At 37.5% G+C, this 25,969-nt stretch overlaps 1 protein-coding gene across 1 annotated transcript in view; it reads left to right on the forward strand.

Annotated features, from left to right (window-relative positions):
- Positions 1 to 25,969, forward strand: part of zda (peptidyl-prolyl cis-trans isomerase zonda) — a 184,417-nt gene that overhangs the window by 95,365 nt on the left and 63,083 nt on the right. Inside the window, exon 5 of the mRNA XM_067145935.2 lies at positions 8,305 to 8,443. Within this exon, the coding sequence (XP_067002036.2) occupies positions 8,305 to 8,443 (139 nt within the window). The remainder of the gene's footprint in view (positions 1 to 8,304; positions 8,444 to 25,969) is intronic.

Consider the following 25,969-nt stretch of genomic DNA (forward strand, 5'->3'; position numbering starts at 1 on the left):
GTTAACATCGTTTCTGTGCGTAGTTTCGTTGTAGTCCACGTGCTTTTTATTGCAGTTCGGTGCTTTTTCCCCCTGTCAAAGTTGTACGTTAATAATAATTTTGTGCGACTATTTCTAGCCGAGTGCAGCCCTTGTAAGGCAGACCCTCCGATGAGGGTGGGCGGCATCTGCCATTTGTAGGTAACTGCGTGTTATTGTGGTGGAGGATAGTGTTATGTGTGGTGTGTGAGTTGCAGGGATGTTGGGGACAGCACAAACACCCAGCCCCCAGGCCATTGGAATTAACCAATTAAGGTTAAAATCCCCGACCCGGCCAGGAATCGAACCCGGGACCCCTCTGAACCGAAGGCCAGTACGTTGACCATTCAGCCAACGAGTTGGACAGTTGTATGTTAATAATGTATGATTACATATTGATCTGTTTTGTATGCAGTAGTTTTGCGTAGTTTCTTGACATTACGGCCACAAAACCTATAAAATTGAATCTCCTTTCATTTTACAATCTAATAGAGGAAACTTGTGTATTTTCTTCTGTGTTCGTTACATTTCTTGTAACCATTTTTTTATTTCTTAGTTTAAGATTTTAAATTGAATGGTCAGTTTGCATTGTAACTGTAGATATGTATGCCTTTTATCTTGTCATTTGTTTTTTTACTTAAACCGTGGTGCAATATACGCGATCAAATCCAAAACATAAAATATCTTCCTATTTTTGATTTCTGAAAGTTGGCAGGTATGCACTAGCACAGATTTAAAAAAATGAAATGAAAGAAATACTCTATACTACAGAATGATTATATATTATAACAATAAAGCAAGCACTATACTAATAAAATAACTACACTACGATACTACTTAGGCTTATTATTATTTATTTATTTATTTATTTATTTACAATTGTGTCAACCTCCTATGGGTTACGATTACACAACTTCCTTGGCTCTTATTGATTTTTATTTTCACGCCAATACTCCTTCATTCTCTGGCTTGTTCCTCATCCGAGAACACCCTTCTTGTTCTCCTCGGTTTCTCTACGAGCAGATCTGTCACCTCTGAACACTGTTCTGTTTGTAATATCTCCCTCCTCAATGCTACATTTGTTAAGATCCTACATACATTCATACATACATTATCACAATAGACCGTTATGCCTTTCAGTGTTCAGTGTGAATTTACTAAATGTCACCACAATCCTCTATTTGCAACTAGTGTTGTGGCCTCATTTAGTTCTATACCTCTAATCTTTAAATCATTAGAAACTGAGTCTAACCATCGTTATCTTGGTCTCCCTCTACTTCTCTTACCCTCCATAACAGAGTCCATTATTCTTCTAGGTAACCTATCCTCCTCCATTCGCCTCACATGACCCCACCATCGAAGCCGGTTTATGCTTACAGCTTCATCCATCGAGTTAAATCCTAACTTAGCCTTTATCTCCTCATTCCAAGTACCCTCCTGGCATTGTTCCCACCTGCTTGTACCAGCAATCAATCTCGCTACTTTCATGTAAGTTACTTCTAACTTATGAATAAGATATGCTGAGACTGCCCAGCTTTCGCTCCCCTAAAGCAAAGTTGGTCTGAAAACAGACCGATGTAAAGATAGTTTTGTCTGGGAGCTGACTTCCTTCTTACAGAACACTGTTGATTCCAACTGCGAACTCCCTGCATTAGCTCTACTACACCTTGATTCAATCTCACTTACTGTATTACCATCCTGGGAGAACATACAACCTAAATACTTGAAATTATCTAACTGTTCCAGCTTTGTATCACCAATCTGATATTCAATTCTGTTGAATTTCTTACCTACAGACATTAATTTAGCAGATGATATAGATGATTAGAGATATTAGACTGCAGGCTTTCGGCACAGTCTGCCATTAAGACCAAGTCGTCAGCATAGGCCAGACTGCTTACTACATTTCCACCTAACTGATTCCCTCCCTGCCACTTTATTTTATACCTTTCAGCAGGTGATCCATGTAAACTACGAACAGCAAAGGTGAAAGATTACAGCCTTGTCTAACTTCTGTAAGTACCCTGAACCAAGAACTCATTCTACCATCAATTCTCACTGAAGCCCAATTGTCAACATAAATGCCCTTGATTGATTTTAATAATCTACCATTAATTCCATAGTCCCCCAGTATGGAAAACATTTTTCCCTCAGTACCCTGTCATATGCTTTCTCTAGATCTGTGAAACATAAATGCAACTGTCTATTCCTCTCGAATTATTTTTCAATTACCTAGCGCATACTGAACTTCCTCTCAACCACTGATCACACCCCCCCCTTCCAAGATGCCAGTGAACACCTTCCCTGGTATACTAATCAATGAGATACCTCGATAATTGTTGCAATCCTTCCTGTTCCCTTGCTTATAGATAGGTGCAATTACTGCTCTTGTCCAATCTGAAGGTACCTTTCCAACACTCCCTGCTAATCTTACTCTTCTATGAAGCCATTTCATCCCTGCCTTCCCACTGTACTTCACCATTTCATGTCTAATTTCATCTATTCCTGCTGCGTTATGACAATGGAGTTTAATTACCTTCCTTTCCACTTCCTCAAGTGTAATTTCACCATCATTTTCCTCCTCCCCATGAGCTTGGTTGTATGCAACACCACCATGATGATTTCCTTTAATGTTGAGATGATGTTCAAAATATTCCCTCCATGTCGCCAGCAATTCCCTGGGATCTGTTATGAGTTCACCTCAGTTACCCAAACCTCTGTTCATTTCCTTTTTCCCTCCCTTCCTAAGATTCTTTATTACTGTCCAGAAAGGTTTCCCTGCTGCTTGACCCAGCCTTTCCAGGTTATTACCAAAATCTTCCCATGACTTCTTTTTGGAATCAACAACTACTTGTTTCGCTCTGTTTCTTTCATCTACGTACAATTCCTTGTCTTCATCGGTCCTTGTTTGGAGCCATTTCTGATAAGCCTTCTTTTTACGTTTACAAGCTGCTCTCACTTCATCATTCCATCAAGATGTTTGCTTTTTCCCATCTTTACACACAGTTGTTCCTAGGCATTCCCTTGCTGTTTCTACTACAGCATCCCTGTATGCCACCCATTCTCTTTCTATATCCTGAACTTGCTTACTCTCTGCTGTTCAAAACTTCTCACTAATTATATCCAAGTACTTCTGTCTAATTTCTTTGTCTTGGAGATTTTCTAGCCTGATTCATTTGCAGACAGATTTCACTTTCTTTATCCTAGGCCTAGAGATACTTAGTTCACTAGAGATCAGATAGTGGTCTGTATCATCGAAAAATCCCCGGAAAACTCGAACATTCCTAACAGACTTTCTGAATTCAAAGTCATTTAACACATTGCGGACTGGTCCCGAGAAAACTCGTGCATGCCTGGCCGAACGTTGCGGACCGGTCCCGAGTTATCTCGTGTTAGCAGCAGACTGAAGTTTAGTGCTATCTTTTGATATATACCGGAACTATTTGGAGGTCAAGGGTGCTAGAACTCTTATGTATGGTTCTACACAATCGATAGTCGCATTTTTTTCGATTATTCTTCATATTATAGCTTTTCCTTGCATTTCCTGACAACATGTTTACAAAGTTTGAAGAGCCATGCAAGATGGCAGCGCTCAGGAATCGCACATGTTTAGACAGGGATGAAATTATTCGCGTATTATGTGCTGATACAGGCTCAGAATGTCGAAGTGATGCTGAATATTTAGAGTTCGATGATGAAATACATTCTAACGGAAATGTTTCAAGTGATGACGAGTAGATATCCTTATCTTCAAGGTGTGGAACTCGCGTGGCGCAGGACGAGTCTCATAATTGTGTTATGGGTGTAAATATTCTAAATATTGTAAATAATATAGTGTTTTCTGACAACTAGGTTATGGACAGCAGTAAACCAAGGCTAGAGGATTTTGAACATGCTCCTGATATAAAGGTATGGCCTAATGAACCTGGAAACGTAGGACAAGTATCAGTACTTATGTTTGAGAGGACTTTTTCATTATGTAGCTGAGCAGACAAACTTATACTATGAGCAGAATTCACATTCTCATAACGTATCCCGTAAAACCCGAAGTGGACTAATGTCCCTAGGAGGGAAATTAAAAAATTGTTTTGTGTATATTGATAGGGCAGGTTAAGAAACCATATCTGAAAGATTACTGGCCAACCGATCCCCTAATAGAAAACCATATATTTCGGAAAACTATGAGCCGAAATAGATTTCAGCAAATACTTACCTAACTGCATTTCAACTACTAATCAGGAATGCCTCCAGAATAAAACACAGTAGTCCTTCAAAGGCTAGTGAAGTTTTGGCAGTTTATTTGAATGCATGCACTCCAGTTTGGAGGTAATTAGAAAGTGGCCGGGAACAGGGCTGTGCATGGGGTGAAGGGCACCCGGTCCGCAATGTGTTAAGATATAGTCTATTATGGATTTGGTACCCCTAGCCTCCCATGTGTAGCGGTGAATAGCCTTATGCTTGAAGTATGTGGTCCTAACTACTAAACCCATACTAGCACAGAAGTCCAGCAAACACTTACCATTCCCATTAGCTTCCAAATCTTCCCCACATTTACCAATCACCCTTTCGTATCCTTCAGTTCTGTTCCCAACTCTCGCATTGAAATCGCCCATTAGCACAATTCTATCCTTGCTGTTGACCCTGACCACGATGTCACTCAATGCTTCATAAAACTTGTCAAATTCATCCTCATCTGCACCCTCACATGGTGAATACACTGAGACAATTCTAGTCCTAATTCCTCCAACTGACAAATCTACCCACATCATTCGCTCATTTACATGCCTAACAGAAACTATGTTGTGTGCAATTTGTATTCCTGATAAACAGTCCTACCCCATACTCTGCCCTTCCCTTTCTAACACCCATCAAGTACACTTTATAATCTCCTATCTCTTCTTTGTTATCTCCCCTTTCCTGAACATCACTTAGTCCTAGCACATCCAGATGCATTCTCTTTGCTGACTCAGCCAGTTCTGCTTCCTTTCTTCCATAAGCCCCATTAATATTAATAGATCCCCATCAAATTCCATTTCGTTCGCCAAGTTGTTTCTAAGGAGTCCCTCTTCTATCAAATGGGAGTGGGACTCCGTTACTCCCATTGGTCCGAGGCTTACTATTAAGTTCCTGTTGAACTTCTTTCAGCCATCGTACTTGGGTCTTTCTCTTTCCTGGGAGATGTGAATTTTATTTGCTAGGTGTTCCGGTCCCATTCTTCTCAGGTGTCCATAGAATTTCAGTCACTTTTTTCTTACCAAGGTTGACATGTTCTCGCATTTTTCATACAGCTCTTGATTTGATCTCAGACAGAAGATAAACTCTTTCACATTGCTTTCTTGTGTTCCAGAATTTTCCACAGAAATTTTCGCTTTTTCTTTTCTATTTTGGTAATCCCTTTTCTGGCAATTGTCTCTGGTGTGTAGAGGCATTCAGGCTTCACCACGGTATTGTAGTGTCTGAGTTTGGTTTGATAGGACAGGGATTTGGACTTACAAGTTTCCTGGCATAGTCTGAATGCAATCCCCTTCTTTGCTCTTTCTTCGATAGCTGGCTTCTCGTTGTTGTCAGGAGTCATAATCTCCTGTGGATATTTGAATATGTGGACTCTCTTTATATCACCATACTTGTTCTTAAAAGTAATAAACTTCATTGTTATACTCCGCACGGCCTTACTTCTAAATTGAAGTTTCGCAAAACAAATGAGCATCGCTTTCCCTCTGTTGCCAGCGCACTACACCCGTGAGAACAGCTGATGCAAAACGACCGCGGTAAACATCCCTTTTAAATTGTAATACAGTACTCAGAAAAAAATGTGAATATGGATTGAAAACAAATTCACAAGAACTATACTTTCTAACAATATCTGGCACTAAAAGAGAATATATTATTAACAATAAAAGAGAATGAGGAAATAACACATCACTAACGGCTAGCAGGTTGTGGCCTACAAATGGAACACTCTACTGATCTCAGAGTCATTAGAACCCTCCAACAATGTGAATTGTACCGAATACCATACACTCTGAGCGAGATAGGTTAACCACGTGGCGAATGTGAATATTAGAGTTGGCAACTAGGTTTCGAGATCGTGCTCTGCCGATATAAATTGATATGAATGGCAGTTTGGGATTGGTTGGATGTCTATGCTTCAGCGCATAACCACCAGACAGAGCCAAAATCTGCTAAAACGTCAATTTAGAAGTAGAGCCGTACGGAGTATAGGTTCCGTATTGAGTTGAGACTATGCTTAAAGTAAATACAAAATTTTAATATTCCACCTTCTCAATACTAAAAAATCATTTGATGTTTTTACAAAAACATTACAATGATATTAAAAGGTACTAGTTTCGGTCCACTGTGGACCATCATCAGCCTAGCCAAATTACAACAGTAAAAGACATAGTGATAATAATAGTGTGGAGAAATGAGAGAGGATCTAGAAGGATGGGATGGTGGTGGAATGACAGATAAAAGTGAAAAACCGTATTTACGAATAATGATAAAAGTAACAGAAGTGTTCACAATGACAAGTAAAATCTTGTGAAGTCACGTAAAAACTCTTCAATCGTGCAACACAGGAGTAACTGCTAACCAAAGACTATCTCATCAAGAGTTTTTATGTGACTTCACAAGATTTTACTTGTCATTGTGGACACTTCTGTTTCAATCTAAACAGTGTTATGTGGCTGAAGATGTTGATAATATACAAAATATGTACCACTTTTAACCAATAAATTGCCTTAAGCAATTTAGTGTATCGACAAGGTGGAAAAGAAAAAATACTTAGTTGTGAATATTTTGCCGACTCGTTTCTTTTCACCATTCCCTTATTACAAATGTGAAGTATTGAAGCTTCCACCTAATCAATACTTCAATACTTCACATTTGTGAATATAATCAATACGGAAATGAAACTTATAGATTATGATTCCCTTATCACCTTCTCCAAGACTCGGTTAAATAGGACCAGGGAGAGGCCATCTCCTTGCCTCACACCTGTCTTGATTTTAAACAGTTCTGATAGCTCTCCAAGGAATTTTACTTGTGACTGGGTGCTTTTTAATGTCTGTTGTATTATATTAGTTGTTTTTTCATCCGTTCCAAATTCTTTCAGCACTTGTATTAATGTGCCCCTGTCGACAGAGTCATATGCCTCTTTGAAATCTTACAAATGTCATAATTACTTTCTTGTCTGTTTTAGTTTTGATTAAAACTTTGATGGTAAATATCTGCTGTGCACAAGACCACCCTTTCCTGAATCCAGCTTAGTGTACCCCCAAGTCTTGATCTATGTGATTCTCTATTCTATTCTGGAGTGCTTTGGAGAAGATTTTGTATGCGACTGACAGGAGCATATCGGTATTTTCCCATTTTCCAAATCTCCTCAGGAGTTTCTTCTCACTGGCCTGAATTTTACTCTCATCTCTTGCTGGCAGTGTCCAAATCTCTGATGCAAATGTTATTATAGGGGTATAGTACATTTTGTACATTATCTCCTTACAGTTTGGTAGAACATATTGCCCACTTATACCGATCGCCTCATCAAACCTTGCATCTTACATTATTTCACTTCCCAAATACTTCCTCTGATACTAACAATTCCTTCTTCTTTCTCCTCTTGTCATTGCCACTGTTTTGCTCTTCTCCTCACTGATTATCATACCATATATTCAATGTCATTTAAATCCTCTAGTTGGATTTGCATTTCTCTGTTGTTGACTTCTCAGTCATCTGCAAACAACAATATTTTCATATCCTCTCTATATGTTGCCTTTGTTTGCTTTAGAATTTCATCCATAACGATTGTAAATACCGTATAAGTAAAGACATAGCACTTCCCTGTCTTGGACAGTTTTGTTTCTAAACCAGTCTGTTCTCTGTTGACTAAGGGGATCTACTCATCTCAGGTGATACTTGGTCCCTGCATTCATTAGCTGCTTCTATCTCTCATTTACACTAATATTCCACCCTGTACCACGTGGAGGCAAATGTCATGATTTTCTCTTCTTTGAATCTAGGACCCTAATGGGCACTCCTTAGATTATCCAGTACTTTCAGAGAGGTATTTGCCTGTATAACCTTCTGTTTCCTACTAGCCCTGTGGCTTTATCTAGTTTTATGTCTCTTACCTAGAAATAACTCGCCTATGTTTCTGCTCTCCTCTACGAAGTGCATTATTCTCACAAGTAACATATCGTCCTCACAAGTAACATATCGTCCTCTTTTTTCCCGCTCATTATGAGTCTGTTTGTGTCAGCTAATGACGTCGTCCTGATGCTCTTTCAGAAACAAGAAACGAGAACGTGGCAACTGGTGGTACGAGAGAGAGAATTACACGGCTGCCATCCAGTGCTACAGACGAGCTGTGGAGTATCTGGACGAATTGGATGCTGGTATTGAAATGGGAGCAGAAACTAAGAAAGAGGTAATTCACTTAGATCTACCTTCTCAAGGGACACTGATCACATGAGAAATACATCATCTCCCATCATGCTCATGCTGCTTTCTGTCTCTTCTCACAAGTAACAGTTTTTAACCAGGCCTGTCATACCTTGTCTCCTTCATTCACCTGATTGACACTGTTTACTGGGCGATTACGAAGTGGAGGCTTCAATCAATCAATCAATAATCCTGCATTTAGGACTGTTGTTCAGGTGGGAGATGCCTTACCTAGCTTTCTTTAAAATGTTTTCAAAGAACTGGGGAAATTTATCAAACATTTCCCTTGATAATTTATTCCAGTCCCATATTCCTAGTACTGAAAATGAAAAATCGCCTCAATTTGTCTTCTTGAAATCCAAATTTATCTTCATATTATGATCTTTCCTACTTTTAAAAGCTCTGCTCAAGCTTATTCATCTACTAATATCATTCCACGACATCTGTACACTGACAGCTCGAAACATACCACACAGGTCAGTTTAAAAATGTTACAAATGCTACAACATGTTATACAAATGTTATAGCATGTAACATACCACATAGTCGAGCATCTTGTCCTCCCAGCCCGAAGTTCGGAGCATTTTCGTAACAGTACACCTTTACAAGTAATGAAAATCATAACGAATCCGTACTGAAAATAATCTTATGAAAAATATGAGAAATTTATTTTTCTTCCAAGTATTCAATACAACTCAATATTTAAGTTAGAGTTAAATCTTCATTAAAATAAGAATTGGTACATGTTTCGCTCTTTCCTAGGGGGCCGGGCTGAGTGGCTCAGACGGTTGAGGCGCTGGCCTTCTGACCCCAACTTGGCAGGTTCGATCCTGGCTCAGTCCGGTGGTATTTGAAGGTGCTCAAATATGTCAGCCTCGTGTCGGTAGATTTACGGGCACGTAAAAGAACTCCTGCGAGATTAAATTCCGGCACCTCGGCGTCTCCGAAAACCATAAAAGAGTAGTTAGTGGGACGTAAAACAAATAACATTAATTAATTACTTTCCTATGGGGCATCATCAGCCATAGCATTATCTCAAACCATATTAGGTACCAGATTGTTTTGATCTAAAATTTACTACATAATGGAATACGTTAAAAACCATCACTTAAAAAAAGCAGTCATTACATGAGTAACTTGATTTAGATACAAGTGGAATTGATAATGTTGATGGCCTTGAGCTATGGTCAAAGTTAAATATGGATGAAAGTATAAAATATTGTTTACAAAATCAAAATCAAATCAAAATCTCTTTATTTGCAAATGAGGTGTCTACCTCGGTGGCAAATGGTACACTAAAATAAATTATTGTCAAGCACTAAATATTAAATTAATAAGAGAAGAAAATTTTCCTATAATACAATATTATACAATTTACGCTAACAATGTTTTCTATTAAACACCACAGCTCATCCTTAATAAATTTATATTGTTTACAAAATTCTACTTATAATATCTCCTGTACTACTTACAAATATAGTCAACTGATATACAGTATGTGGAATTACTTCAAATGATACTATACAACTGGTATAAGGTTAATATTTACATTGCATTTATTTATTTACTTTTTTTTTTTTTTTTCACCTGTTCTGGAACCTAAGTAGCATAACGACCTGCTGCGTCTTAACCAGAGCCCCTTTTGCCACCACTTTTCAGAGTTCCTGAAGGGCCTTCACAGCTACCGTAGCGGTCCCAGGGCCCTCGAAGTCCCCACTGTACTTCACCCCTACAGGCAGTCCCCTACTTTGGCTGTCCAAACTCCTTAGACCAGGGGATGGAATTAATTTATTCACACACATTATTTTAAATTTAAAATAACCTGCACTGGTCGAATGCCCTCTAACACTTCATTTATTATCTCTGTTGCTGTTTATTTTCTTCTTGAATATCTGTACAGATTTTGGAAAAGGATCAAACACTACCCCTGGTAAACTGTTCCACTCCTTCACACCCTTCCCAATGAATGAAAATTTACCCCAATCGCTTCTGCTAAAATTCCTTCTAATTTTATATTTGTGGTCAGTCCTGCCGATATAATTATTTTCCAACTGAAGCCTCTCACGGATATCTCCCCATGCTTCTTCTCTTGTATAGGCTCTATATAATCCTATAAGTCTAGTTTTCTCCCTTCTCTTACTTAACGTTTCCCACCCATGTTCCTTTAACATTTCTGATACACTACTCTTTCTCCTGAAATCCCCTGTTACAAATCTTGCTGCTTTCCTCTGCACACTGTCTCTTTCTTTTATTAGGTATTCTTGGTGAGGATCCCAAACACTGTTTGCATATTCCAATAATGGACGAACCATACTCAAGTAACTTTATTTTTCTTTTAATTCTTTGTTGCATCCTTTAAGTACCGGTAGCCTCATTATGACGTGTAACGATCTGTATGCTTTCCCAACAATGTCATCAACATGAAAGTAAATGAAAGTAAATAGAGAATCAAAGATAAAATTGATTATTTAAAAACTTAGTAAGGAAATACATTCTAACACTATGCCACATTTACGAAATATTGGACCTTGGCATGTGTACTTGATAAAGTCTTATTCAAAAGATATCGAATAAGTTCTAAGTTTATAGTTTGTAACTAGCCCAGAAAGACATATTTATGTTGTAGTTCTACCTGAACACCTATGTTGAACAAATTATTAGAGAACAACTTAAAGAGGCTATTGAGATATTATTAGACCATCTTCTTATGTTGGGCAATATTCTGAGTTGATAGTGTGCCAGGTACAGAAGGACGTTGTTTTCATGTCGTAGTTCTACTTGAGAACCTATGTTGAACAATTAGCCCTAAATAACAACTTACGAGAACTGTTGAAGTGTCATTAGATCACCTTGTGTGGAACAATATTGTATGTTGATGGTGAGCTTCACTGATGTTAGTGTTCAGATGTTGATTTATTAGTTGAAAGGGGGGTTGTCAAATTGTGGAATAAGTTTTATGGTTATGCTGTCCAATGTGTGCAAACTCCGAAAGGAAGGAGAGATCTATAATTAATTAAATTGAAAGAATGGGAGATACAGAAGGGAGGATTTATGCGTAAACTTGAAGTCTGTAGTGTTATCGCTTACCTTTTATATTGCTGAATTGTTATCTTGTCATGTGAGAGGTTTTTGGAACACTGGCAGTTGCTCATATTGTAAGTGCGTCGTCTTGGTGGTGGGCTACGGGCTTGTGGTTGGCGCATGGGGAGGAGTTGTTTGTGTTCGGAGAGCAGGAGGGGTATGATATTCTACCCGGGTGAGATAGTCCATAGGTTGATTTTGATATTATAAAATATGTTAAGGCATATGATAGTATTGAAATATACACATTGTCATTCTGGCAGAGACCAAGAGATTTTAACATGGTCAGATGTGCTCCCGACAATCTGTCGCCAAGAGTTAAGCCTGTCATAATGGGTAGTAAATTTCCTTGTCAAAGCTAAGAGGATTGAATCAAGAACTCAGAACAACAGTCCTAATTGCAATAAAGAAGTGAGAGAGCAGTTATTCTTGAACAAGAACCTTTCCATGTGTCCTTTTGTGACGATACGGAGAATATTTTGCAATAGAGATTCCCACGCCTCGAGGCATTTTGTTGTCAAGTTGTCAGAGGGAAATATTTAAATGAACCACTGCAGTGTTAACCAATGACAAAATTAGTAAAGGACTCGCAGATGCGCCAACATAACTGAAGTCAAAATGAACTCCAGTTATCTCCAGTAATAATAATAATTAAAATATTCCAACCACCGAATTGAACAGATGGGATTTTTGTGATATCATCTCCATGTTGATTAATTGTAATCTTGATGGATTAAAATAAAGAATTCTAGGAAAAGGCCCATGCTGTTTTCCTATTGGTCAGCGATATCGCACCAGCAAAGACGCCGACTTAGCGTGCAAAAAGTAGAGGACAGAAATCAAGTAATATCTCCGTGATCGCCCAACGATATGAGATCAGAATACGACACGTGAATGTGTATTGCCAGTTTATTAAGTGGGATAAATTAAGAGATCCAAATCCACCTGCAAGTGCCGATTTAAGATAACCAACCCCCTCCCTCTGATATGACCGCGGATGACCCTGGCGGGAAACCATATCGTCCATAAATAACCCGGAGATGCAACCCTCACATCACCAGTTGTTACCAGTCACCAGTCGTGTCAGTCGTATGAAGTAGTTGAGACTCTGACACGTTGACTCTGTAAGTCAGTACCTCGGGACGCATTCGAAGTCAGTTAGAGCTGAAAGTACGTGAGTTGTTATGAGAATGAAGACGAACAGTGAGATTATTCATAGTATCGAGTGTAAATAATCAGTACAACGGTATGTTGAATTTAATACATTTCTAAAAGGTTTTATGTGATTGAATATAAATAACTAACGGAACACCGATAGTACTTTCGGAAGGGAGTGTGCAGGGCCTGAAGTAAATATTTCAAGATAGACGGTGATACAATTATCCGAGCAGGGAACTGTAGGAGCGAAGCGATCACGAGACGGCCTAGAATACATCAGGAAGTGCCGGTTGACTAACGCGATACGCGCCGGGTCGAATAAAACGACACATTGTCGTAAGTGTCATGACTTGTGGTTCGGGCTCAAGGAAGAATATATGGTGAATGTGTAATGGGTCTTTAGGCACCTATAAGTGTTGTTTTTGTATAAATCATTGTAAATTCTTTAGTAAGGTATTAATCATGGGTAGTCGCCCAGAAGTGTTTTGTTGTGTTAATATTATAAAGTGCGACATGATGCATGAGTAAACCAATATGGGGTCATGAGGCTCCTCCTTCGCCACGAGATAATGGAATTCTACACAGGCATGAGTACACAAATTTTGATATATTTGGGGATGTTATCGCGACAAGACGGGACTCGGGGTAAATTAATCATGGTTACTTAACGAAACACATGGATCGCTTCCTGAATCCATGATTTATTTAAGATAGACGGACGAACTAATTTACATTAATGTAATTATGGGTTAGACTAATTAATTGAATATTTGTTGTATATAATGTAAATATGGGATATTTCTTTCAGTTAATGCATGCTGTTTGTGAATAATTTAAGTCCATTTCAAGTGTTAGATTTTTCTTTTATGCTAACCCAGTTTATTTTGATTTTTCAATCACCACGGTAATTATACGTATAAGTTAGGAAATTTGTTTGGAAGGGTAATAGGGAGGTACATTCAGGGAAACGGGATGGCCTACAGAGCGGTGATAAGGGAACAGGGAACTGGAAATCAAGTAGGGATGACATAAAATTGTTAGTGTTGAACTGTAGAAGTATTGTAAGGAAAGGAATAGAATTAAGTAATTTAATAGATATATATTTACCAGATATTGTAATAGGAGTTGAATCATGGCTGAGAAATGATATAATGGATGCAGAAATTTTCTCACGGCACTGGAGTGTGTATCGTAGAGATATGATAGGAAGGGTGGGAGGGGGAGTGTTCATTCTGGTGAAAGAAGAATTTGTAAGCTACGAAAAAGTTAAAGATGAGACACATGAAATTCTAGGTGTAAGGCTCATTTCTAAAGATAATAGGCAACTTGATATATTTGGAGTGTACAGATCGGGAAAGGGTAGCACTGACGCGGATTCGGAATTATTTGATAGGATAGTCAGCTATGTGAGAAACGACATGGAAAGAAATGTGATTGTAGCGGGAGATCTGAATTTGCCAGATGTCAATTGGGAAGGAAATGCGAACGACAGGAAGCATGACCAACAAATGGCAAATATGGGAATATGGGAAGGACAGCTGATTCAGAAAGTGATGGAACCAGTATCCTGGATGTCGTGCTGATAAAACCAGATGAGCTCTATAGGGAAACTGAAGTAATAGATGGTATTAGTGATCATGAAGCTGTTTTTGTGGTATTAAAAATAAATGTGATAGAAAGAAAGGTCTTAAAAGTAGGACTGTTAGGCAGTACCATATGACTGATAAAGCAGGCATGAGGCAGTTTCTAAAAAGTAGCTATGATCGATGGAAAACGGTAAATAAAAGTGTAAACAGACTCTGGGATGGGTTTAAAGAAATTGTTGAGGAATGCGAAAACAGGTTTGTACCATTAAGGGTGGTAAGGAATGGTAAAGACCCACCTTATTATAATAGAGAAATAAAGAGACTAAGAAGGAGGTGCAGACTGGAAAGAAATAGAGATAGAAATGGCTGTGGAAGTAAGGAGAAATTGAAGGAACTTACTAGAAAATTGAATCTAGCAAAGAAGGCAGCTAAGGATAACATGATGGCAAGCATAATTGGCAGTCTTACGAATTTTAATGAAAGATGGAAGGGTATGTATAGGTATGTTAAGGCAGAAACAGGTTCCAAGAAGGACATTCCAGGAATAATTAATGAACAAGGGGAGTGTGTATGTGAGGATCTTCAAAAGGCAGAAGTATTCAGTCAGCAGTATGTAAAGATTGTTGGTTACAAGGAAAATGTCGAGATAGAGGAAGAGACTAAGGCCGGAGAAGTAATAAAATTTACATATGATAACAATGACATTTACAATAAGATACAAAAGTTGAAAACTAGAAAAGTGGCTGGAATTGATCACATTTCTGGGGATATACTAAAGACAATGGGTTGGGATATAGTACCATATCTGAAGTACTTATTTGATTATTGTTTGGTCGGAGGAGCTATACCAGATGAATGGAGAGTTGCTATAGTAGCCCCTGTGTATAAAGGAAAGGGTGATAGACATAAAGCTGAAAATTACAGGCCAGTAAGTTTGACATGCATTGTATGTAAGCTTTGGGAAGGCATTCTTTCTGATTATATTAGACATGTTTGCGAAATTAATAACTGGTTCGATAGAAGGCAATTCGGTTTTAGAAAAGTTTATTCCACTGAAGGTCAACTTGTAGGATTCCAGCAAGATATAACAGATATCTTGAATTCAGGAGGTCAAATGGACTGTATCACGATTGACGTGTCTAAAGCATATAAATGATATGAGTAAAGGAGTGGAATCAGAGGTAAGGCTTTTTGCGGATGATGTTATTCTCTATAGAGTGATAAATAAGTTACAAGATTGTGAGCAACTGCAGCGTGACCTCGAAAATGTTGTGAGATGGACAGCAGGCAATGGTATGATGATAAACGGGGTTAAAAGTCAGGTTGTGAGTTTCACAAATAGGAAAAGTCCTCTCAGTTTTAATTACTGCGTTGATGGGGTGAAAGTTCCTTTTGGGGATCATTGTAAGTATCTAGGTGTTAATATAAGAAAAGATATTCATTGGGGTAATCACATAAATGGGATTGTAAATAAAGGGTACAGATCTCTGCACATGGTTATGAGGGTGTTTAGGGGTTGTAGTAAGGATGTAAAGGAGAGGGCATATAAGTCTCTGGTAAGACCCCAACTAGAGTATGGTTCCAGTGTATGGGACCGTCACCAGGATTACTTGATTCAAGAACTGGAAAAAATCCAAAGAAAAGCAGCCCGATTTGTTCTGGGTGATTTCCGACAAAAGAGTAGCATTACAAAAATGTTGCAATGTTTGGGTTGGGAAGAATTGAGAGAAAGAAGAAGAGATGCTCGACTAAGTGGTATGTTGATATAGATGTTGATTCCCATAGGGAATCTGAAATATTTGTCCTGAATGAGCAAATTTATAATACCAATATAAATGGTCCGTTATTGGACATTATAAATTTTCCAGCTAGCTCATTCTTGGTTGCCAGCGTTTCGCCCTCGTGTGCTAGGGTGGGCTCATCAGTTGGTACCTAGCACACCTACCAATACGCTGGCTAGTGCATACCGTGGAGGCCACTGCGTAGGCTAACTGGAGCCACCGGCAGTGCCAATGCACTAAGAGACCCTGTCTCATCACTAAAAATTGATGCCTGCTTGGCCATCAGATGATATAGATGTTGATTCCCATAGGGAATCTGAAATATTTGTCCTGAATGAGCAAATTTATAATACCAATATAAATGGTATTATTATTATTATTATTTATATTGGTATTATAAATTTGCTCATTCAGGACAAATATTTCAGATTCCCTATGGGAATCAACATCTATATCATCTGATGGCCAAGCAGGCATCAATTTTTAGTGATGAGACAGGGTCTCTTAGTGCATTGGCACTGCCGGTGGCTCCAGTTAGCCTACGCAGTGGCCTCCACGGTATGCACTAGCCAGCGTATTAGTAGGTGTGCTAGGTACCAACTGATGAGCCCACCCTAGCACACGAGGGCGAAACGCTGGCAACCAAGAATGAGCTAGCTGGAAAATTTATAATGTCCAATAACGGACCATTTATATTGGTATTATAAATTTGCTCATTCAGGACAAATATTTCAGATTCCCTATGGGAATCAACATCTATATCATCTGATGGCCAAGCAGGCATCAATTTTTAGTGATGAGACAGGGTCTCTTAGTGCATTGGCACTGCCGGTGGCTCCAGTTAGCCTACGCAGTGGCCTCCACGGTATGCACTAGCCAGCGTATTGGTAGGTGTGCTAGGTACCAACTGATGAGCCCACCCTAGCACACGAGGGCGAAACGCTGGCAACCAAGAATGAGCTAGCTGGAAAATTTATAATGTCCAATAACGGACCATTTATATTGGTATTATAAGTGGTATGTTCCGAGCTGTCAGCGGAGAGTTGGCGTGGAATGACATTAGTAGACGAATAAGTTTGAATGGCGTTTATAAAAGTAGGAAAGATCACAATATGAAGATAAAGTTGGAATTCAAGAGGACAAACTGGGGCAAATATTCATTTATAGGAAGGGGAGTTAGTGATTGGAATAACTTACCAAGGGAGACATTCAATAAATTTCCAATTTCTTTGAAATCATTTAGGAAAAGGCTAGGAAAGCAACAGATAGGGAATCTGCCACCTGGGCGACTGCCCTAAATGCAGATCAGTATTGATTGATTGATTGATTGATTGATTGATTGATATTTGTACCTTAGTTAGGCATATTTGTTACCAGACAACCAGATTATGGAAGTGCCAGCGTGTGTAAAATTTGTGTTCGCGTACGGAAGGTCATGAAATATAATAATTATGCTTTGTGAGTGTGCAAGTTAAAATGAAGGAAATAATAATAATGCTTTATAAGTTCGCTAGTTAAAATATAATAATAATAATAATAATAATACTGTGAGAGTTCGCAGGTGAAAGTAATAATCAATGTATAGATAACATGTGGCGTAAAAGACTTTAATTCAGGCAGTAAATTTGATTTTGTTACATTGATTTATAAGTAACAAGTAACTAATCTCATTTTGTTCTGTATTGAAGATATAATAAGTAAACTTTCAAGATTAAAATTATTGTGTCCACCTTTTCAATACAAACAGATATTTTTAGTGGTTAAATTCTACATGAATTAAACACACCAGTTAGGGACATGTTTTGCCCTAGTTATGGGCATCTTCAGCCTATATTAATCTTAAGGTCAAGAATTGAACTATAAACATTGGAACTTATAGTAAACTAACTTAATATTAAATACAATTGTCTTATGCTATTTACATAGTTTACAATATGTACAGTATGTACAATATGTGCATTAACTTTGCCAGAATTTATGAACAATGAATTAACTTAATTTTTAATGACTAGACTCGTCACAAAAGGAAAGAAAAATTCCACCTAATCAATACATTTATTTACATGTAAAATATTACATATCTAGGACTGGTTTCGACCCTTTATAGGTTATCCTCAGCTATATCAGAATCATATTTACATTTTTATCTTATGCCTCTTAAGAACCTTCATTACATTGTATTTTATGCTTTCAATAAAAAACTTTTCTTAAAAAACTTACAAAATTACAAGCATTGTGATAAAATTACAAACTTTGTCTTATTATATACATGCAATTGTGGCTGAAAGAGTTCGTCTTTAAGCTTGTTATGATCGTGAAGTTATAGCGATAAGCTATCAGTAAAATGTGATGAATAAAATTTGCGTGTTAACTTCAATAAAATATCTTATTACACTTGTACATTAAAGTATTGGAATAGACTATAAATGTGTGTTGACTAATATAACATTACACATAAACACATTAAGATATTTTAAAGTGTAATTATTATACATTAGAGTCTAAAATATTTGTTTACCTTAGTTCTTGCGTTGTTTTATAATGAAATATTGCAACAATTTGCCTTTACATAACGCTAAATATTTAAAATGATATTTAAATATGCTACATGCCTTTGCTGGTGAGATGTAGTGTTTAGAGTGCACTGTGTCTTCTGGTATGGGCTATATCAAATTTGTTACTTTCATTGACCTGTCTCAGTCTCATCCTTGGCTTTGATAATATGAAAGTGACTGAGGTATGAGTGATGCTAGTAATACCATTGCTTATGCAGCCAGTCCCTGTTATGAATGGTATGAAAATATAGCTCATAGGGTTGGTTGGTGCATGCATTTCAGTGGGCTTGGCAGACTGATATGTAATAGCAGCGGCTGGCTCGGTGAGGAAAGCAACGGTAAACTACCTCACTCCTCATTTCCCTAGTACGCCTCTTCAGTGACGCCTAGGCTATTTATGACAGTTGTTGGCGGAGCTGCAGAGGATCAAACCAGCCTTCGGGCTGAATACCGAACAACACATGGATGGCCTATAAGTCCAATTATTAAGTGTCAGTTCCTTCTTGCGCAAATTACAAGTTCCAATATGCGATGTTTATGTTTTGTGTGAAACACAAATGTCTATTAACTGAAATGCTTATTGTTTACTTCAAAAGTTTTTAACAACTAAAATGTCACGTAGTATGGCCAATGTATTAGTGACACTGAAATATATCTAAAAATATAGTTGTTGGCCTTAATTCTTGCAAAATATTTTGCACCATTTGCCCTTTACTTAAGAGTTTTGATATTATTCTATGCCATATATTGGTCTTTTGAGTTCCATTTGTAAATGACAGCACTTTCCTATACTTATAAAATGGGTCGATACAATTTCAAATTCCGAGCTTTGATATGCGTTACTTATGCGCTATGTGTATGACTCACTGAGCAGGAAAAATCCAAACTCATACATATGAACCCAGGACTCCCCACTGCTAAAGCTCTCCCCAAGATACACAAAGCTGGAGTTCCCATCCGCCCAATTATCAACTATAGACCAAGCCCCTTATACAAATTATTACAATTCATCCAACGTTTCTTAAGAAAAAATTATCAATTTTTATCCAAAAAGTCCATTAAAAACACATCAGAGCTAGTAAAGAAACTTAACAATTTCAATTTGCAACCGGATTACTCCATCCACTCTTTCGATATTGTGAACATGTACCCAAGCATACAAGTATCAAAATTAATTCCAATAATTAAAAACAATTTAAACAAAAACAGCCACTTAAGCAAACTAGAGACACAAGACTATCACAGTATTAAAACTAATCATCAACAACAACTTCTTCACTTTCGACAATGTTATATATCAACAAGATGGTTTGGCAATGGGGTCACCGGCCTCAGGCACCTTGGCAGAAATATACCTGGACTTCCTCGAACACACCAAAATTGATAATGAATTTGGAAATATTCTCTTTTGGGCCAGATATGTCGACGATGTCTTCGTAATCATGAATGAACAATCAATTAATGCCTCCACTACCCTCTTAAAACTCAACACTATTGATTCTCATATCAAATTCACACTAGAATCCGAATCAAATCAAAAAATCAACTTCCTAGATTTAACTATCATTAGAAACTCAGATTCTTGCAGTTATAAAATATTCAGAAAACCTACTCAAACAGCCGCCACCATTCGCCAAGATTCAGTGCACCCCCAGTCCCACAAACGAGCCACATACAACAGCCTAGTTCACCGAGCCTTCAGCATGCCTATGTCCAAGAAAGATCTAAAGAACGAACTTAACACAATTCGCGGAATTGCAAAATACAACGGCTTCAGCAATCATTTTATAGAAAGGATAATTAATAAACACAAACATCGCCCTAAAGCTACCCTCAAAAAAGAAGTGATTAAACCTCTAACATTTTCCACCTTCACGTTCAACAATGATATCTACAAGTTAACCAATATCTTCAAGAAACAAGGCGTTAAAATAGCCTTCAAAACCAACAATAAGAACACGAACGTCTTACACAATACTTCACACATCAACAAGACCAGCAGATTTTTAAAATCAGGAGTTTACAGGATCAAATGCAACACCTGTGAAAAATCCTGCATCGGACAGACCGGTAGAAACTTCAATACCAGATACCACGAACACACTAATGCAATAAAATACAACAGGTTTTCAGCCATCGGCCAACACATGCATGATTATAACCATAATTTAACCAATATCGAACAGGACATGGACATCCTCGAATTAGCAAACAAAGGCCCTTTACTCAACATAATGGAAAATTACTACATACACCTAGACCAATACTTCAACGCCAGTCACAATCTCAATGAAATCTCAGAGAAACCCAACATACTCTTCGATCTATTCATAACTTTCCTCAGAAACAATAATGCAGCCAACCAAAACTCAATCCTAAGTCTAATCAAAGGTACTTTTCCGAGACAATTACCCTTTCTCCCGCACCCTTCAGCCCCGCCTTAAAAGCTCCCCACCCCCACCTCACCCCAAGCCACCTCACCCCAAGCCACCTCACCCCACTCTTCCTAACCCCCTCCTAACCCGCACGCGCCTGCCCTCCTCTCTGCCCACACTTCTCTCCCCGCCACCAATCGCACACCATCAGCTATACTACACACACCGCAGCGCGAGGTAAGCGTCCTTTCACTTTATGTTAAACTTTTCCTATCTCCATTTTTTGTTTTTGTTTTTATCGACTTTCTCCATTTAAACAGGTCCAATTTGGTTTCCGCTAAGAACTAAGAATCAATATATCCACGCGCAGTTTCCACCTTCTTCTCAACCAGAAATTCAAAAATAACTTCACGTCCAACAATCAACAACGCAACCGATCAACACAGCCTTAATACACCAAATGCCTAATTTCTCCGCTTAAGTGATCAGTGTCGAGCCGACTCGACATAAAAAGAGTATCACTCTTTACTCTCCACACTTTGTACATACTTGTATATATGTTTATATGTGTTATTTTACATTGATTCTTTAGTACAAGGACCACTGACATCCACGAGGTTATATTTTTACAACTCTAAGCATCCCACTTGTACTTTGTTCCAAACTTGTTTTTATATATATTATTATTTACTACTCACCTGTACCATAGTAACATTTCTCATCTCATTGCCACACTTCACTTTATAAATTATAAATCCTATGATTATTACAGTTAAAAATAACATGTTTTAGGATTCGACAAAAACTTATGTATGCTTTAATATGGCTGATGATGACCCCTAGGTGGGTCGAAACTAGTTCCATGTAATTTATAACATTGTAAATACATATTAGTACTGAATAGGTGGAAACCTTTACTGTGTTACTATTCATATGTCACTTGTTTACTGTCTTGAACATATTCTGGCCTAACTTCTGTTCTGGAGTTTTCTCCCATCAAATGCCGTCTTTCTTTCCTTTTGTGATGATTGGTAAATATCAATACGGAAAATGAAGTCCATAAATCAAGATGTTAACGACAACCAGGCAAAGAGTCATGCATATAAATATAGGAATATTAGAATAAAATTGATGAACACAATTAAGAACATTGCATTTTTAAAAGAATGCCTCGCTCATGACCTAATTCCAAAGTTCCTAATTAAATATAATAACAAACATAGAAACACAAGACAGACACGTGACACTTTGAAAAAAACTAATAGAATTTGGATAAAAACTGAGGTAGAATTTTTTTATTGTAAAAAAAAACAACACTTGAATAATGTACTATACCCTTTACATTTGAAAGTATCCCAGGAGCTACCACGTAGCTACTGGGGTGGTAGCTCCTGGGATCACTTCCAACATATTACTAATGAGAAAATCGAATATCTAGCCATAAAAAAACAGAACACCCTAGATAAGAAATTAGAAACCTTGAAACGGACACAGAAAGGAAAACAGGTCACTCACTTTGCAGAAACTAATAACTCAACTCAGTCTATAGAAGATAGAATACATCAGTTTTACCCACCAATAAAAAACCTTACGGATACAGTATTCAGTAAAGCAGAGAATGAAATATTAAGCAAAGAACCAAAACATCACTGGAATAACACCTCAATACTACAGAATGTCACAACTGCAGTAGCAGAAACAGAATTAGCTATACAAAGAATTCCACATGAAATACGAGAAGTCAGGCATGATATTGTAAGAAAACTTCCGCAATACATCAGAAGAGTACAAGATAACATATCTAATAGCAATAAAATGAACAAAACACACTTCAATAGTTTAAAAGAAAAAGTCAAACGAGATAATCTCCTTATAACAAAAGCCGACAAAGGAAACACAACGGTGATTATGAATAAAGATATATACATTCAGAAAACAAAAGAGCGTGTCAATAATAAAACATTGCACATTATACGTAAGGATCCCACAATAACAGTACAAAGAAACATAAAAAACTTGCTTAAGAACACACATTTTTTACTAACTGAAGCAGAAGCAAATAGCTTAATAATAATGAACCCCCAGTTATCGAATGCAAAAGCCCTTCCCAAAACTCACAAAGAAAACACCCCTATGAGAACCATAGTAAATTACAGATCTAGTCCCACATATAATCTTTCCAAATTTATTCAGAAATTTCTTAAAAATCACTACTCCTTTCAGGCCAACAAGAGCATACGAAACTCAATAGATTTTTGTAAAAAAACAAAGAACTTACAGTTAGAAAAATATCATTCCATAGCCTCTTATGACATAACGAATATGTATCCAAATATCCCCACTGACAAAACCATAAACATAATTAGAACAAATCTCAAAACACACAGCAAACTAAGTACTTTGGAAATTGATGAATTTATGATATTACTCAAATTTGCAGTCAATAACAATTTTTTTTAATTTCATGATACAATTTACCAACAAACAGGTCTACCTATGGGGTCACCCGCCTCCTGTATACTAGCGGATATATACATAGACTACTTAGAGCATACTACATTTAGCAAAATAGAAGGAATAATTTTCTGGTGCAGATTTGTGGATGATGTCTTCGTCATCATCGACAACAGAACAACCAACGATAATGCAATATTGGATAAAATAAACGCCATAGATACATGTATACAATTTACTAAGGAATCCGAGAATAACGGTGAACTAAATTACCTAGATCTAACGATTACTAGACACGAAAAGCGCCCGAACTTCGAAATTTACCGTAAACCTACACATACGATAAATACCATAAAAATGGATTCTAATCACCCTAATCCACATAAAAAAGCAATATATCAAAGCACGATTCATAGAGCATTTAATATACCGTTGTCAAAAGCAGATCTCAACGATGAACTGCAGCTAATTCATGAAATAGCTTAAAAAAAATGGTTATAGAAAAGAAATGATTAATTCCATTATTCGTAAGTTTAGATCACGGCCCAATACTACTCTGACGAAACCAGATCAACCCAGAAAAGATTACGCAACTTTCACTTTTAATAATACGGGCATATACTCACTAACCAATGTTTTGAAGAAGCATAACATTAAAATAGCTTTCAGGACCCCACAAAATAATAGGCATATCATATATAATAATAAAAATTCAGTAAATAGTAGCAACAAATATCTTCAATCAGGAGTCTATCGGATGAAATGCAACAACTGTTTTACAAGTTATGTGGGGCGTACGGGCAGATATAATGAGCATGTGAATGCCATTAGGCATAATCATTTGTCGGCAATAGGGCAGCATATGCATGAACATAAGCACAAATTTACGAACATAGGTAATGATTTGAAAATATTAAGTGTAAAACCTAAAGGTCCTTTGCTTAATATAAGCAAAGAATTATATATAACATTTGACCACTACGCAAATCCCGACTATAACATTAATGAGCTATCCGAAAAAACTAATATTTTGTTTAATAAAATTGTTCCTGTCTTAAAAAATGACTGTCAGACTAGTCAACAAACGACGTCATACACAAGCTACGGCGCAGACAGCGAGCCTTCATGACTCCGCCCATACACACGGAGAAACCTCCCCTACTTATCCCTCCGCCCCTCTCACAACAGACAACACCAGAACCGTCAATATGAGATACAATACGCGACAGACGGCCAAGAAACTCGCATCTCAAACACCCAGCAGGAAGTAGATTATTTCAGGCTTTACATATTCACACAAAATTACACTTCAATTGAAATCTAATTCACTTCACTCATTTTGACTTACAGATTTTACCAACCTCAAAAATGGAAAGGAACCACCATCTTTTACGTCATTTGATGGGAGAAAACTCCAGAACAGAAGTTAGGCCAGAATATGTTCAAGACAGTAAACAAGTGGTTGAGTCATACACATAGTGCATAAGTAACGCGTATCAAAGCTCGGAATTTGAAATTGTATCGACCCATTTTATAAGTATAGGAAAGTGCTGTCATTTACAAATGGAACTCAAAAGACCAATATATGGCATAGAATAATATCAAAACTCTTAAGTAAAGGGCAAATGGTGCAAAATATTTTGCAAGAATTAAGGCCAACAACTATATTTTTAGATATATTTCAGTGTCACTAATACATTGGCCATACTACGTGACATTTTAGTTGTTAAAAACTTTTGAAGTAAACAATAAGCAATTCAGTTAATAGACATTTGTGTTTCACACAAAACATAAACATCGCATATTGGAACTTGTAATTTGCACAAGAAGAAACTGACACTTAATAATTGGACTTACAGGCCATCCATGTGTTGTTCGGTATTCAGCCCGAAGGCTGGTTTGATCCTCTGCAGCTCCGCCAACAACTGTCATAAATAGCCTAGGCGTCACTGAAGAGGCGTACTAGGGAAATGAGGAGTGAGGTAGTTTACCGTTGCTTTCCTCACCGAGCCAGCCGCTGCTATTACATATCAGTCTGCCAAGCCCACTGAAATGCATGCACCAACCAACCCTATGAGCTATATTTTCATACCATTCATAACAGGGACTGGCTGCATAAGCAATGGTATTACTGCCCCCTTTATGCCGGGCTCAGCTCGCCGGAGAGCGAGGGTCTCAGTGGTGGACCGTTCGCTATCGGCTGTGCAGAAAATTTTAAAGGCAGGGATAGATGAAGGACTAGCGACAAATGAAAGAAGACTAAATTAGGTTCACACATTTATTAAAAACTGACACTCTTTTAAAGAAAACAATTAAATTCACAAAATCTGGGTTTGATTCTTGAAAACATCTTCTCCTCGTGCTATCATTCATGAGGGATCTCGCTCAAAATTAAATTCAACGACTGTTTCTTTCTGTAATAATAAATATAGGAATCATTAATTTACTGTGAAATTGATTGAAAAACAAAATAATATCTGATATCATTCTCCTATAATGGTAATCAAATTGTTTAAAGTAAA

The sequence above is a fragment of the Anabrus simplex genome, chromosome 4 (assembly GCF_040414725.1).
Source record: "Anabrus simplex isolate iqAnaSimp1 chromosome 4, ASM4041472v1, whole genome shotgun sequence".
Lineage (NCBI taxonomy): Eukaryota > Metazoa > Arthropoda > Insecta > Orthoptera > Tettigoniidae > Anabrus > Anabrus simplex.